Source organism: Coregonus clupeaformis, chromosome 16 (assembly GCF_020615455.1).
Source record: "Coregonus clupeaformis isolate EN_2021a chromosome 16, ASM2061545v1, whole genome shotgun sequence".
Classification (NCBI taxonomy): domain Eukaryota; kingdom Metazoa; phylum Chordata; class Actinopteri; order Salmoniformes; family Salmonidae; genus Coregonus; species Coregonus clupeaformis.
In genome coordinates this window covers 52,833,662-52,851,002 of record NC_059207.1, presented here as the reverse complement: position 1 = coordinate 52,851,002, position 17,341 = coordinate 52,833,662, and the positions used below count along the sequence as shown (strand labels likewise).

The 17,341-nt window shown below is 42.5% G+C and overlaps 1 protein-coding gene across 1 annotated transcript in view; it reads left to right on the top strand.

Moving 5' to 3' along the window:
* fam169aa (family with sequence similarity 169 member Aa) overlaps window positions 1–17,318 on the top strand; it is a 31,564-nt gene extending 14,246 nt beyond the window's left edge. The window contains exons 2-9 of the mRNA XM_041900124.1: window positions 10,854–10,990; window positions 11,293–11,392; window positions 12,761–12,846; window positions 13,124–13,295; window positions 15,861–16,040; window positions 16,168–16,290; window positions 16,448–16,581; window positions 17,241–17,318. Of these exons, the coding sequence (XP_041756058.1) occupies window positions 10,856–10,990; window positions 11,293–11,392; window positions 12,761–12,846; window positions 13,124–13,295; window positions 15,861–16,040; window positions 16,168–16,290; window positions 16,448–16,581; window positions 17,241–17,318 (1,008 nt within the window). The 5' untranslated portion in view covers window positions 10,854–10,855. The remainder of the gene's footprint in view (window positions 1–10,853; window positions 10,991–11,292; window positions 11,393–12,760; window positions 12,847–13,123; window positions 13,296–15,860; window positions 16,041–16,167; window positions 16,291–16,447; window positions 16,582–17,240) is intronic.
* The last annotated feature ends 23 nt before the right edge of the window (window positions 17,319–17,341 follow it).

Genomic DNA, 17,341 nt, shown 5'->3' with positions numbered 1-17,341 from the left:
TATTTCAATTGACTGATTTCGTAATATGAACTGTAACTCAGTAAAATCTTTTACATCTTTCCATGTTGTGTTTATATTTTTGTTCAGTGTAAGTATTGTCTTGGTGCGTTCACTCCAGGGTCGGCCCATAGGTCCCAAGCTCCTCGTCCACAAGAGTTTCTCCAGGGTCTTCCCTGTCTCATCTGCCTCCTCTTCGTTGGGCCTGCGCTGTTTCTTTCCATTGTGCCTGGGGGTGCTTGTCAGAGGAGCCACCCCAATTCCATAGTTGAGTGTTGTTGTGAAAGGAATTGTGGTTGTAGTCGCTGGACCTGGGCCTCCTCTGTGGGCGAGGGGGTCCTATGTAGGCTGTATCTGTCCTTGGGCCCATCCTAAGGAACAAAAATAAACATTGCTAAGGCTACATATCCCCTCTCATATCAAAACAGCAGGATGTGATCTTAAAGTTAGATTGGATTGCTCAATTTTATGTTTATTTACCTGCTTATACTTGGTGTACTGATTTCTCAGAGAAGTTCAACTTGTGCAATCTGACACAAAGGGGAAAGGGGAAATATTAAACAATGTTTTTAGCAGCAGGCTAGTGCAGGATCTTCTGCAAATAATTCAGGCTTTAGCTTTGTGAATTCAATATTTCCATTTGCAGAGCAGACATATTTTTATCAACACAAAGTTATTAAAGCTGGATGCTGCTAGGTGCCCAAGGAAAACAATCAACACATTGGATGAGTCAGTTTGTTATCTGGCTAGCATCCACCTCTGTTCATGGCCAACTAGTTATCTAGAAAACAAACAAAGTAATCAAAGTAACAAAACAGACATAGCCAGCATGCTACATAACATAGTATGGCATACAAAACAAACAGTCCAAACAAAGCTAGCTAGCTACAAATAGACTTTATAACAAGTAGCAATCAAGCTACAGTTGGTAGTGGTCATTTAGCTAGCTAACCAGTTGTCCAACTAGCATTAACTATGGGACAGGCATGGGGTTTTGAGGCAGTCATTAGCCTACTTAAAAACATTTTTATATCAAGTTCAACAAGGACAAAATTATCTTACCCGAACACCCAGATGGCTTACAATCCACTGCCTGTGTCAGAGAGATTTGGTGTCTCTCTGTCAATACTGCCGACTTGTTATACTGCCGGGCTCTTTTCCACCAAAGAGATTAAGATCTCTTCCTTGTCTTCAGTCCAAAATTGCTGCGTCATTTCGACCAAAATCCCTGACCTTAACCACTAAGGTTGAACGGTATCCAGATTTTCATACCTTCATCCCGTTCCTGTACCATACGGTATTACCGGCAGTGCACACAAGGGGCGCTATTTCTTTCCAAAAGAAATTTGAGCTGGAGATAATTTATTTGGCACATCTTAGATGGTTAACTTATAGTTATAACCAATGGCGTAGCATGCAGCCCCCCAAGCTTTAGAATAAAAATATTGATTTGACAGTATTGAAAATCATACCGTCTGTATTTCAAAATACCCCGGTATACGGTATACCGCCCAAGCCTATTAACTACACTGCTAACCTTATGCCTAACCTTAAATTAAGACCAAAAAGAATACCCATTTTATTTTCATGAATCTTTAGGAAATAGACAATTTTGACTTTGTGGCTGTGGAATCTAGTGGAAACCCTAGCTAGCAAGCTAGTTAATTCAAATATGGCACACCAGAAAGTCACCTCTTTTTTTGCTCTTGTTGATCATTACTTCCGCTCTCTTCTCATGTTTTCTGATTGTCTCAGAGTAGAAATGCCGCTAGCCGACAGGGGAACCTGATTCTACATTTAGAAATGCTGGAAAATGTCAGCAGTCAGACAATATCGTCAGGTGGTCCCCAAAATACACCACGTAGTCAGCAAGCAAACGAGTGGTAGACAACCAATGGCCGATCAACATCCAGGCTCTGTCGTAGCCGGCTGCGACCGGGAGACCCATGGGGCGGCGCACAATTGGCCAAGCGTCGTCCAGGGTAGGGGAGGGAATGGCTGGCAGGGATGTAGCTCAGTTGGTAGAGCATGGCGTTTGCAACGCCAGGGTTGTGGGTTCGATTCCCACGGGGGGGCAGTATGATTTTTTATTTTATTTTTAATAATGTATGCATTCACTAACTGTAAGTCGCTCTGGATAAGAGCGTCTGCTAAATGACTAAAATGTAAATGTAAATGTATGTGGCTCTTAAAACACTCTACTCCGGATCATGGTGCATCAATCAATCTTCTCAGCTTATGGAAATAGTCCATGTCCTTAGGTTTTCCTGCTCGTAGGTTTTAAATCCTCCTGAATTTGAATCTGAATCTGGTTGTTTGTGGTGACCTATATTGTATCACACTTCAGGAGAGAGCTGAACCAAACGGCTGGCTTGTATTTACTAACTCCCTGCCCTGGGGGTATGTAGGGAGGGAGAGAAAGAAAGGAGTGGAGTACAGCTGGGTTTCAATGGAATTACATACACATTAGGCAATTATACACTGACTCAGGCTTTCTCTCTTTCAGTCATACACACACATGTGCACAAACATTGTACAAATTCTCACTCGCACACGCTTGCATACACCAATTGGGATTCTCTCACTCGCAGATGTGTCAGTCTGGGTCTCACTCACTCTCTCAACTTAAACACACACACACACACACACACACACAGACACACACATGGAACAACATAGACTTTCCGCTTGGTTGTTAATGGCCTCTGACATTAGTGTGCGTGCCAGCAGGAGCAGCGGTGGATAAGACAGAGAGACAGAGAGCGATAATGGATTTGAGCCTGTCACCATTCAGTCCCAATTAAACACACAAACACAACTGAAGTCACTCAGCTCTATATATGGGCCTGTTACAGCTCACCACTTCCTTGTTCCCTTATCTCTGTACATACAGTACCAGTCAAAAGTTAGGACACACCTACTCATTCAAGGGTTTTTATTTATTTGTACTATTTTCTACATTGTAGAATAATTGTAAAGACATCAAAACTATGAAATAACACATATGGAATCATGTAGTCACCAAAAAACTCTTAAACAAATCAAAATATATTTTAGATTTTAGATTCTTCAAAGTAGCCACCCTTTGCCTTGATGACAGTTTTGCACACTCTTGGCATTATTATTATTATTATTATTATTATTATTATTATAGCAATCTGGTGATAGCAGATTAGGAGAAAGTGACCTGTATTGATTGGGTGAAGTTTGTGAATTATTTTGACTGTTGTAGACAAACACATATGAACTCATTGACAACATGTGGAAGTGCCCGTTCTGTATATAAAGTAGGGTAGAGATTGAGGTAACCCGTCCTGCAAGTACAGGGAACTTTATGTTCCACCCGCTGATCTTATTTTCGGAAGGGCTAGGGAGGGGCGAGGGAGGGGTATACTATGTGGGGTATGCACTGGAACAGACCACATGGGAAGTGTTTATGTGTATACGATATGTGTATGCATTCAGGTATCCATATCACGTAGACTGTGGTCCATACATACAGTGGGGAAAAAAAGTATTTAGTCAGCCACCAATTGTGCAAGTTCTCCCACTTAAAAAGATGAGAGAGGCCTGTAATTTTCATCATAGGTACACGTCAACTATGACAGACAAATTGAGAAAGAAAAATCCAGAAAATCACATTGTAGGATTTTTAATGAATTTATTTGCAAATTATGGTGGAAAATAAGTATTTGGTCACCTACAAACAAGCAAGATTTCTGGCTCTCACAGACCTGTAACTTCTTCTTTAAGAGGCTCCTCTGTCCTCCACTCGTTACCTGTATTAATGGCACCTGTTTGAACTTGTTATCAGTATAAAAGACACCTGTCCACAACCTCAAACAGTCACACTCCAAACTCCACTATGGCCAAGACCAAAGAGCTGTCAAAGGACACCAGAAACAAAATTGTAGACCTGCACCAGGCTGGGAAGACTGAATCTGCAATAGGTAAGCAGCTTGGTTTGAAGAAATCAACTGTGGGAGCAATTATTAGGAAATGGAAGACATACAAGACCACTGATAATATCCCTCTATCTGGGGCTCCACGCAAGATCTCACCCCGTGGGGTCAAAATGATCACAAGAACGGTGAGCAAAAATCCCAGAACCACACGGGGGGACCTAGTGAATGACCTGCAGAGAGCTGGGACCAAAGTAACAAAGCCTACCATCAGTAACACACTACGCCGCCAGGGACTCAAATCCTGCAGTGCCAGACGTGTCCCCCTGCTTAAGCCAGTACATGTCCAAGCCCGTCTGAAGTTTGCTAGAGTGCATTTGGATGATCCAGAAGAGGATTGGGAGAATGTCATATGGTCAGATGAAACCAAAATATAACTTTTTGGAAAAAACTCAACTCGTCATGTTTGGAGGACAAAGAATGCTGAGTTGCATCCAAAGAACACCATACCTACTGTGAAGCATGGGGGTAGAAACATCATGCTTTGGGACTGTTTTTCTGCAAAGGGACCAGGACGACTGATCCGTGTAAAGGAAAGAATGAATGGGGCCATGTATCGTGAGATTTTGAGTGAAAACCTCCTTCCATCAGCAAGGGCATTGAAGATGAAACGTGGCTGGGTCTTTCAGCTTGACAATGATCCCAAACACACCGCCCGGGCAACAAAGGAGTGGCTTCGTAAGAAGCATTTCAAGGTCCTGGAGTGGCCTAGCCAGTCTCCAGATCTCAACCCCATAGAAAATCTTTGGAGGGAGTTGAAAGTCCATGTTGCCCAGCGACAGCCCCAAAACATCACTGCTCTAGAGGAGATATGCATGGAGGAATGGGCCAAAATACCAGCAACAGTGTGTGAAAACCTTGTGAAGACTTACAGAAAACGTTTGACCTGTGTCATTGCCAACAAAGGGTATATAACAAAGTATTGAGAAATGTTTGTTATTGACCAAATACTTATTTTCCACCATAATTAGCAAATAAATTCATAAAAAATCCTACAATGTGATTTTCTGGATTTTTTCTTCTCATTTTGTCTGTCATAGTTGACGTGTACCTATGATGAAAATTACAGGCCTCTCTCATCTTTTTAAGTGGGAGAACTTGCACAATGTATGTGTTTCTATTTATTCAAGTATCCATACGTGTGTTTGTTTGTGTGTTGTTTATGTTTCCATTCATAGTATGTGTTCACTTGTGTTTCCTGTTAGAGATATTTTGAAGAACATTGTGTATTGGTTCTCAACAAGTGTTGAGGAAGCCCAAAAAAGTTTGAGAAGAACCCATTCTCAAATGATCCAATGGATGCTATAACATCTTCAGTTAATAATGTCTTCAGTAAGTCAATGGCCCTCTGTGATGTTGCTCTGAAAGTAGATCCATTCTGCTGTTATAACTGAAAACAGATGTAGTGTTCTGTTCTTTCTCCCTCAGCATGTGGTGGCCTGTATTTATTCCCTTGGCGGTTCTCAGAGCAGTTTGGAACACTAGCGTTAGCATTAGCTTGTTGGGAACAATAGCTTAAAATGTTCTGCCCTCACAAGGCTTGATTGCCATAGGAAAATGGGATGATACATTGTGGGATGATACTTTAGCAACAATCTTCGGCCACAATTTGGTGAAATAAACTGGTTCAGTCTGTTCCAGTGATGTGCGGTGAGGTCGTTGGCTGGGTCGACACTGGCTATTATCAAAACCAGATTTACTCACAAATTAACCTTGATGATAGCCAACAACCAGAGTGACATTGGCTATTAACCGAAATTGACAAACAATTTTCACCAAATGTAGGCCTAAATACCAATGTAGCCAAGATACACAAGCGATAGCCTCTGATGGCTGTATAATTTATATCATCTGACAAAATGGCATCATCTCAGCTCAGCCATAGACCGATGTGGTATTACAACCAATAGGTGGTATTAAAAGACCAATATATGCACACATTTTATCAAAATAGTTTGCAACGCAATGGATTTATAATTTCCTTTCACAATGGATTTACAATTCTTCCAATACACCGCGCAAACATGCACACACACACACACACATATTATTTGAAATATTATTACACACACATACAGGTAACTGCCAAAATAAAGGAAACACCAACATGAAAAGTGTCTTAATGGGCCGTTGGGCCACCACGAGCCAGAACAGCTTCAATCAAATCAAATTGTATTGAATACAACAGGTGTGAATACAACAGGTGTAGACCTTACTGTGAAATGCTTACTTACAAGCCCTTAACCAACAATGCAGTTTTAAGAAAATAGAGTTAAGAAAATATTTACTAAATAAACTAAAGTAACATTTTAAAAAAAGTTACACAATAAAATAACAATAACGAGGCTATATACAGGCGGTACCGGTACCGAGTCAATGTGTGGGGGTATAGGTTAGTCAGTCGAGGTCATTTGTACATGTAGGTAGGGGTAAAGTGACTATGCATAGATAATAAACAGCGAGTAGCAGCAGTGTAAAAACAAAGGGGGGGTGTCAATGCAAATAGTCCAGGTTGCCATTTATTTAATTGTTCAGCAGTCTTATGGCTTGGGGGTAGAAGCTGTTAAGGAGCCTTTTGGACCTAGACTTGGCGCTCCGGTACCGCTTGCCATGCGGTAGCAGAGAGAACAGTCTATGTCTTGGGTGACTGGAGTCTTTGAAAAAAATCAGCTCCTTTGTCTTGCTCACGTTGAGGGAGAGGTTGTTGTCTTGGCACCACATTGCCAGGTCTCTGACCTCATCCCTATAGGCTGTTTCATCGTTGTCGGTGATCAGGCCTATCACTGTTGTGTCATCAGCAAACTTAATGATGGTGTTGGAGTCGTGCTTGGCCAGGCAGTCATGGGTGAACAGGGAGTACAGAAGGGGCCTAAGCACGCACCCCTAAGGGGCCCCCGTGTTGAGGATCAGCGTGGCAGATGTGTTGTTGCCTACCCTTACCACCTGGTGGCAGCCTGTAAGGAAGTCCAGGATCCAGTTGCAGAGAGAGGTGTTTAGTCCCATGGTCCTTAGCTTAGTGATGAGCTTTGTGGGCACTATGATGTTGAACGCGAAGCTGTAGTCAATGAACAGCATTCTCACAAAGGGGTTATTTTTGTCCAGGTGGGAAAGGGCCGTGTGGAGTGCGATTGAGATTGCATCATCTGTGGATCTGTTGGGGCGGTATGCGAATTGGAGTTGGTCTAGGGTTTCCGGGATGATGGTGTTGATGTGAGCCATGACCAGCCTTTCAAAGCACCTCGTGGCTACTGACGTGAGTGCTACAGGGTGTTAGTCATTTAGGCAGGTTACCTTTGTTTTCTTGGGCACAGGGACTATGGTGGTCTGTTTGAAACATGTAGGTATTACAGACTCGGTCAGGGAGAGTTTGAAAATGTCAGTGAAGAGACTTTATCCGCGCATTATCTGAGTACACGTCCTGGTAATCCATCTGGCTCCACGGACTTGCGAATGTTGACCTGTTTAAAGGTCTTGCTCACATCGGCTACAGAGAGCGTGATCACACAGCCGTCCGGAACAGCTGGTGCTCTAATGCATGCTTCAGTGTTGCTTGCCTCGAAGCGAGCATAAAAAGCATTTAGCCCGTCTGGTAGGCTCTCGTCACTGGGCAGCTCGCAGCTGGGTTTCCCTTTGTAGTCCGTAATAGTTTGCAAGCCCTGCCACATCCGACGAGCGTCAGAGCCGGTGTAGTAGGACTCAATCTTAGTCCTGTATTGATGCTTTGCCTGTTTTATGGTTCATCTGAGGGCAGAGCGGGATTTCTTATAAGTGTCCGGATTAGTGTCCAGCTCCTTGAAAGAGGCAGCTATAGCCTTTAGCTCAGTGAGGATGTGTCCTGTAATCCATGGCTTCTGGTTGGGATATGTACGTACGGTCACTGTGGGGACGTCATCATCGATGCACTTATTGATGAAGCCGGTGCCTGAGGTGGTATAATCCTCAATGTAATTGGATGAATCCCGGAACATATTGCAGTCTGTGCTAGCAAAACAGTCCTGTAGCGTAGCATCCGCGTCATCTGACCACTTCCGTATTGAGCGAGTCACTGGTACTTCCTGCTTTAGTTTTTGCAGGAATCAGAAGGATAGAATTATGGTCAGATTTGCCAAATGGAGGGCGAGAGAGAGCTTTGTATGCTTCTCTGTGTGTGGAGTAAAGGTGGTCTAGTGTTCTTTTTCCTCTGGTTGCACATGTGAAATGCTGGTAGAAATTAGGAAAAATAGATTTATTTGCCTGCATTAAAGTCCCCGGCCACTAGGAGCACCGCTTCTGGATGAGCATTTTCTTGTTTGCCTATGGCCTTATACAGCTCATTGAGTGCGGTCTTAGTGCCAGCATCGGTTTGTGGTGGTAAATAGACGGCTACGAAAAATATTGATGAAAACTCTCTTGGTAGATAGTGTGGTCTACAGCTTCTCATGAGGTACTCTACCTCTGGTGAGCAATACTTCTTCCACTCGTGTGTCATCAACGGAAACGTCCCTATTAACATTACCAACTAGCTTGGTTAGCTCGGACTCGCATAATAGTTGTTGCCTGTGTAGGCCTATTGGATATTTGTTATATCATTATTTATTGAGATTCTTGTCTCGCATTGAATCTCTGCTAGATAGCTCCATGCCAATAATTTGTTTAACATAGTAACGTCGAATGAATAGAATTATTAAAATTAACGACTGGGTCAAAACATGAGAAAATAACTAACGACTAGCCCGCTTGGGTAGCAACTTCAGAATGCAAAAACAAATGTACTCATTAAAATAATAAGATTTTTTTTCATATTTCTATAAATATATTGGCAACCGTTTTATAAAAGTAATAATGCCCTTAAAGCCTGTAATTATTGTGTGACAACTCTCCCCAAGGGCTGTATCCAGGCCCTTGGCTTCACCTCGGGCCTCACAAGCTGACTACACCGTGCACGTGCATATGTCCACGTGCGCCATCGAGCACATGTTGGTTTTGTCCATCCACACCAGACACGATCAGGATATGCAGGTTGAAACATCAAAATGAACTCAGAACCAACTATATTCATTTGGGGACAGGTCGAAACACTTGAAACATTCTGTTGCTAGCTAATTTGTCCTCGGATATAAACATTGGATTGTTAATTTACCTGAAATGCACAAGGTCCTTTTTTTTCTGGATCTTTGTAGAATTTTTACCCATTCTGAGTTACACAAAATCGTGTGTTCTCTAGTCCGACAATTAATCCACAGATAAAAGGGGAAACCTAGATAGTTTCTAGTCATCTCTCCTCCTTCAGTCTTCTTCTTCTTTGGACTTTATATGAAGGTTGGCAACCAACTTTAAGGTGCATTACCACCACCAACTGGACTGGAGTGTGAACCTCAGTTCAGCTTTCAATCACCCACTTGGGTATATGCTCCTAAAAACCAATGAGGAGATGGGAGAGATGGGACTTGCAGCGCGTCAAGCGTCAAAAATAGAACCAAGTTCTATTTTAGCGCCTGGCTATGCAGACGCTCGCGAGCAGTTTGGATTAAATTATTGAATAACATGTATGTGTACATTTATTTTGCAACGCTTGCACACGCAAAGTGGGCGGTATGGTCAGCATGTCAGAACAGCCCTTGTTGGGAGTTGCCACATGATAATTCCAGGGTTCTCAGGCATTATTGCTTAATTAAGTACACAAATTGTTAAACTACGTCAGGAATTTTATAGAAGCTGATTCTATAAAAAGTGACATCTTTCACAAGCATCTGTTTCCAATTACATCTTAGTAAATGTTGACTATTAAAATAGAAAAGGGCATCCACCATCTATTTACTTTTTCTTCTGTTGTCTGAGTGAAGCTAAAACGACCAAGACCGCTCATTAGTTAGACACACAAGTGAGCATGAAAGATCAAAGCAAGATTATTGGTATTTGTTGTGACAAGTGGATTAGATTAGATGACAATGACATCTCAGCGGACGTGTAAACTCCTCTCCTTCCCTGCATAGATGAACCATGCTAGTCTAGACTATTGTTTGTTTTGATGATCACGTTATGCACAATGAATGACGGGGCTGAGAGATGTTTTCTTTGTTCGAAAATACAATCTACTTTGGGGCCTTTGATATGGTCATGACAAATTCATTAGACTAATATAATGACTAAGATAAACTACAATAGACTATAGTAATCAAATAAATAGATAACAGCACATCATTTAATTACAAATGATAATGTTACAATACAAATGTTAGAGGACACACAGATCACTCTCTGTAGCCATCTTATTTGAAGTCCCAAAACTACCGTCACTTAGGTTCTGTAGATCTGCAAAGTGCGCAATCTGGTCTGCTGCTGGCTAATCAGCAAGTATTAAGAATTACACTATCAGCTTGTTAGGCTAAATCTGCTCATCCACCAGTGGCCTATATTGTGGGAGTTTTTATAACCACTGATCTGTAGTCCTCCAGTGTAGTTTATGCCTGCAGGGATGGAGGCAGGTCACGTCAATGCTTTCCCTGTACTGTCTGGTACCATTACAGCCGCATGCCAATATGCAACATGCATAAATGCAATGGTCTTTGTGCTCAGTTCCAACCAACAGTTGAACTAGTGTACTCCCAAGATAAGCGTCATGTTCATGTCATGCAACTGACTTTTTCAAAAGCTCCCAGTCCCATGACAATGAGACATGCCTGGTTAAATAAATGATACAAGAAATTTAGAAATATAACCACTTATTTTCTGACTTTTGGTGAGTGTGTGTCAGTGATCAAAGTGGTTCCCTTCTAACACTGCTCCATGGCAAGATTACAATATTTAAATGAGACTTCCCTGGTGAAATAAAGGATTATTTAAAGGGTAAATATAATGTATCTTCACAGAGCTTATCTGTGAACTCTGGTGACTGACTGCTCTGTGTTCCTGTAGGGATGGAGTTCCCTGTGGACGGCCTGGCCAGCGTGACCCAAGAGGTCCTGGAGAGATCAGCCCAGGACTACATGAACAGCATCCTCCACAACAATCCAGACTCACCCGAACACCTCACCCTCGCCAACAACATACAGGTAAACACAATCCACACAGGTAAAGGAGCTTTGACTGCATTTGACGGCCAAATATCTGTCATTGAATCTGCCTTGGCTAGATTTACATTAACGCCTTCCAGTTCTACATTTGTTCAAGGTCCGTTTTGCCACATTAAACTACATTACATTTATATTGTGAAATCTGCCCCCTTTCTTAGGAAATAGCCTCTTTGATTAAATTAAAATGTACAACTTCCCTAGCATTTTTCTACTGTATGCTAAATTACACCCCAATAGATTAAATTGTTGAATTTTGACCTTGTGCTCCTGTCCTCACCCAGGTGCCCATTGGTCTTTCCAATGTGGGTTTCGTCCCTCTGTATGGAGGCTACCTGAGACAGAAGGTCCTTGCCCTGTTCTCCCCACAGGACCAGTTTACAGGTGACTGACTGATTCACATTGTCTTATGAGGAAACTGTTGATGATGTTGACACAAAATGGAGACTGCTCATGGATAAACTGGGCTGTTTTGGTTTAATCCATGGTCTGTTCAAATCTCCCCTCCCCCTACCTAAGGCTAGTGTAATGCCACAGTGTATTTTGTGCCTTCAGGAACTATAAAATGAATCATGAAAATGTTTACCAATTGTAGCGGTTATTTATTTAAAAGCGGTACATATAGTATGTTTCCATTGATCAACCTTCAGATATTTCTACAACTTGATTGGACTCCACCTGTGGTAAATTCAATTGATTTGACATGATTTGGAAAGGCACACCCCTGTCTATATAAGGTCCCACAGTTGACAGTGCATGTCAGAGCAAAAACCAAGCCATGATGTTGTAGGAATTGTCTGTAGAGCTCTGAGACAGGATTGTGTCCAAAAAATGTCTGCAGCATTGAAGGTCCCCAAGAACACAGTGGTCTCCATCATTCTTAAATGGAAGAAGTTTCGAACCACCAAGACTCTTCCTGAGCAATTGAGCAATCGAGGGAGAAAGGCCTTGGTCAGAGAGGTGACCAAGAACCTGATGGTCACTCTGACAGAGCTCTAGAGTTCCTCTGTGGAGATGGGAGAACCTTCCAGAAGGATAACCATCTCTGCACCTAAAGGACTCTCAGACCATGAGAAACATGAATGCTAAGCGTCACGTCTGGAGGAAACCAGGCACCGCTCATCACCTGGCCAATACCATCCCTACGGTGAAGAATGGTGGTGGCAGTTTCATGCTGTGAGGATGTTTTTCAGCGGAAGGGTCTGGGAGACTAGTCAGGATCGAGGGAAAGATGAACGGAGCAAAGTACAGAGAGATCCTTGATGAAAACCTGCTCCAGAGAGCTCAGGACCTCAGACTGTTGCGAAGGTTCACCTTCCAACAGGACAACGACCCTAAGCACACAGCCAAGAGAACGCAGGAGTGGCTTCGTGGACACGTCTCTGAATGTCCTTGAGTGGCCCAGCCAGAGCCTGGACTTGAACCCGATCTAACATCTCTGGAGATACCTGAAAATAGCTGTGCAGCGACTCTCCCCATCCAACCTGACAGAGCTTGAGAGGATCTGCAGAGAAGAATGGGAGAGACTCCCCAAATACAGATGTGCCAACCTTGTAGCGTCATACCCAAGAAGAATCGAGGCTGTAATCGCTGCCAAAGGTGGTTCAACAAAGTACTGAGTAAAGGGTCTGAATACTTATGTAAATATGATATTTCCTGTTTTGTTTTTTTATACAATGTGGAAAACGTGAAGGGGTCTGAATCCTTTCCGAATGCACTGTATGTAATTGTTGTGTGTGTTATCTCTCTCAGCGGTGGGGCTGTACCTGTTGGATCGATGGTGGTCACTGGAGGACATCCTAAAAACAGCAGACCCTGCCAGAGATGGATGTGTGGAGGTACTATCTTTGAAAACTATTTCAGCTGTATGTGTAGTAATACACCACCTGGTTGTCGAGAAATAGCATGTGTATGAATTCTCACTATTGTTGCAGAAGTTATTATACAGCTGCAAAAGCAATTGTGAAATTAGACGCATCCAAGAGAGACAATAGGTATATATTTTTGGGTTTCTTTTTTAAATATATTTTACAAGAATGAGACAGTATTGGGTCAATGAATTGAATGAGAGACACACAGGGGTGCTGACTGATGTGGTTGTGGTTTCCTCTATAGGTGGAGACTCTAGGGGAGAGGATAGTTCTGTACATTTTGAACCGTGTGGTGTACAGAGCCATGGAAATGAGTTCAGACGAACTACCTTTCCTCTGCCACGGGGAGAGCGACAACGCCAAGATCCTCTGGAAAGACGGACAGGCAGTCGGCTTCTACTCAGTCAAACCTTCAGGTAAGGAACCTGGCATTGACATGGTAGATAAAGGTAATGATGCTCAATTCTCATCACACATCAGTTATTATGGAGTAGAGCTGTGTTCAAGAGCTGTGTTCAAAACAAAGATAGTTCCTAACTCACAAAGCCAATGAACATTTTCGCATAGACGTTTATATGTATTGTATGCTCTCCAATGTATATATACTTGAACACAAATATAAACGCAACATGCCATAATTTCAACAATTTTATTGAGTTACAGTTCATATGAGGAAATCAGTCAATTGAAATAAATTCATTAGGCTCTTATCTATGGATTTCACATGACTGGGAATACAAATATGCATCTGTTGGTCACAGATACCTTTAAAAAAATTGTCCTCACAATGGGCCTCAGGATCTCGTCACGGTATTTCTGCAATTGTGTTCGTTGTCTGTAGCTTATGCCTGCCCATACCATAACCCCACGGCCATCATGGGGCGCTCTGTTCAAAACGTTGACATCAGCAAACCACTCGCCCACACGATGCCATACACCCAGTCTGCGGTTGTGAGGCCGGTTGGATGTACTGCAAAATTCTCTAAAATGACGTTGGAGGCGGCTTATGGTATAAAAATGAACATTCAATTCTCTGGAATCAGCTCTGGTAGACATTCCTGCAGTCCGCATGCCAATTGCACACTCCCTCAAAACTTGTGACATTGGGTTGTGTGACAAAACTGCACATTTTAGAGTGGCCTTTTATTGTCCCCAGCACAAAGTGCACCTGTGTAATGATCATGCTGTTTAATCAGCTTCTTGATATGCCACACCTGTCAGGTGGATGGATTATCTTGGCAAAGGAGAAATGCTCACTAACAGGGATGTAAACGAATTTGTGCACAAAATTGTATACGGTTGAAGTCGGAAGTTTACATACACCTTAGCCAAATACATTTAAACTCAGTTTTTCCCAATTCCTGACATTTAATCCTAGTAACAATTCCCTGTCTTAGGTCAGTTAGGATCACCACTTTATTTTAAGAATGTGAAATGTCAGAATAATAGTAGAGAGTGATTTATTTAGGCTTTTATTTCTTTCATCACATTCCCAGTGGGTCAGAAGTTTACATACACTCAATTAGTATTTGGTAGCATTGCCTTTAAATTGTTTAACTTGGGTCAAATGTTTCGGTTAGCCTTCCAGAAGCTTCCCACAATAAGTTGGGAGAATTTTGGCCCATTCCTCCTGACAGAGCTGGTGTAACTGAGTCAGGTTTGTAGGCCTCCTTGCGCGCACACACTTTTTCAGTTCTGTCCACAAAATGTCTATAGGATTGAGTTCAGGGCTTTGTGATGGCCACTCCAATACCTTGACTTTGTTGTCCTTAAGCCATTTTGCCACAACTTTGGAAGTATGCTTGGGGTCATTGTCCATTTGGAAGACCCATTTGCGACCAAACTTTAACTTCCTGACTGATGTCTTGAGATGTTGCTTCAATATAGCCACATCATTTTCCTTCATCATGATGCCATCTATTTTGTGAAGTGCACCAGTCCCTCCTGCAGCAAAGCACCCCCACAGCATGATGCTGCCACCCCCGTGCTTCACGGTTTGGATGGTGTTCTTCGGCTTGCACGCGCCGTCCTTTTTCCTCCACACATAACAATGGTCATTATGGCCAAACAGTTCTATTTTTGTTTCATCAGACCAGAGGACATTTCTTCAAAAAGTACGATCTTTGTCCCCATGTGCAGTTGCAAACCGTAGTCTGGCTTTTTTATGGCGGTTTTGGAGCAGTGGCTTCTTCCTTGCTGAGCGGCCTTTCAGGTTATGTCGATATCGGACTCATTTTACTGTGGATATAGATACTTTTGTACCTGTTTCCTCCAGCATCTTCACAAGGTCCTTTGCTGTTGTTCTGGGATTGATTTGCACTTTTCGCACCAAATTACGTTAATCTCTAGGAGACAGAACGCGTCTCCTTCCTGAGCGGTATGATGGCTGCGTGGTCCCATGGTGTTTATACTTGCGTACTATTGTTTGTACAGATGAACGTGGTACCTTCAGGCATTTGGAAATTGTTCCCAAGGATGAACCAGACTTGTTGAGGTCTACAATTTCTTTTCTGAGGTCTTGGCTGATTTATTTAGATTTTCCCATGATGTCAAGCAAAGAGGCACTGAGTTTGAAGGTAGGCCTTGAAATACATCCACAGGTACACCTCCAATTGACTCAAATGATGTCAATTAGCCTATCAGAAACTTCTAAAGCCATGACATCATTTTCTGGAATTTTCCAAGCTGTTTAAAGGCACAGTCAACTTATGACCCACTGGAATTGTGATACAGTGAATTATAAGTGAATTAATCTGTCTATAAACAATTGTTGGAAAAATTACTTGTGTCATCCACAAAGTAGATGTCCTAACCGACTTGCCAAAATTATAGTTTGTTAACAAGAAATTTGTGGAGTGGTTGAAAAACGAGTTTTAATGACTCCTACCTAAGTGTATGTAAACTTCCGACTTCAACTGTACATGTGTCTGAGTATCTTCTGTTGTCATGCGTCTCCATATGTTTTCCTATTTTCCCTATAGGCAGCTTGTGCAGTACCTTCTTAACACAGTGCTATCAGCTTCCTATCATGGACTCCATATTCGTCAGGAAGTGTCACCGCGGCAATGGCCTGGGCCTTCAAATGCTGGAGAACTTTGTTGACTGTTTCAAAGAGGACTGCCTTGGGTTGAGATACCCCCTTTCAAAAGCTATGTACAAAGGTAATCAATGTTCACACAGGGAAATACAAGGGTGGTTGAAAGATCTCAAAACATTCCTTATACTCTCCTAATCTGCAGCCATCAGCCTACCAGTCCACTACCCTAACAACTTCTTATTGTTTTCCAGTGTGTGGGAAGTACCTGAGCCTGTACCCGGCCGACAGAGACCTGCTGTGGGAGGTGGAGAGTGTTGGAGGACCCAGCCAGAGGACTAACATAGCCAACAAGATCCAGGCTATGGGCCTGAGTGGTATGTTTATCTCAAGTTTAAAATGGCAGACGTGCACATCCCTTAACGCCTGAGTGTCTAGATTGCTGTACTTAGGGTGCTAGAATGACACGTCACTGTACGTCTTGAACGGAGACGATTCTCACTAAAATGATGGAATTGTGACTTCTTCCCTCAGCCTTATCCAAGTACCTCTCCTTTACGGAGCACTCTGTGTTGAACCCTGTGGTGGCTGAAAATGAGGGGGTCATGGAGGAAGTGACATCACGCATACAGGAACAGGAAGCCATGGAGTACACCGTTGAAATTGTGGTATGTTTTTTAATGTAACAATAGATTTAATGTAAAGAATATATATAACATGTTATGTGACAAATAATCTGTATATTGTTCAATATTTTAGTTTTGTATTACTTACTTATAGTATGTACAATTTAATGTTGTTTATTGTAAGGGTAGGTGTGAGGTGTGACCCAGGTGCGGTGCAGGATAGACAGTAGGCAGTAGGCAGAGATGGTGAAAACAAGGATCTTTACTGGTGGTCCCGAAGCCAGGTTACAAAACAGCGGACTTAACATGATAAAAGAATGGTGGCGCAAATAAGTCTCCAAAAACAGGCTGACAGCCAAAATACGAAATAGTAACTACGACTGAAATAATAAAGAAACAGGGAGAACACTTCTCGATTACCTGTACATACTTCTCCGATCAGACACTGATTAGTACTGCTGAGCATAGAGAAAGTAGCAGAGAAAACTGAGCAAGGGAACACAGGGAAGTGAGGGCATAAATACATAGGTGAACAGGTAGACACAGGTGACACCAATAGGATAATGATTAGTCCAGACTGTGAGTAAGGAGGTGCCTAAGGTTGTCGGAGGATGACACCTAGTGGGTTGCTCCGGAACCGCGGCACCCTCCTGTAACAGTTTATTGTTTTGCTTACGTAATAACATTTACTTTGTTTATAGGAGGAAGTTACACTGGTCAAAGTGACAAAAGGCAAGTATTGGTTGTTTCATGTGCTGGATCTTGGTAATAACTTCTAACGTATGTTCACTGAAACTACACA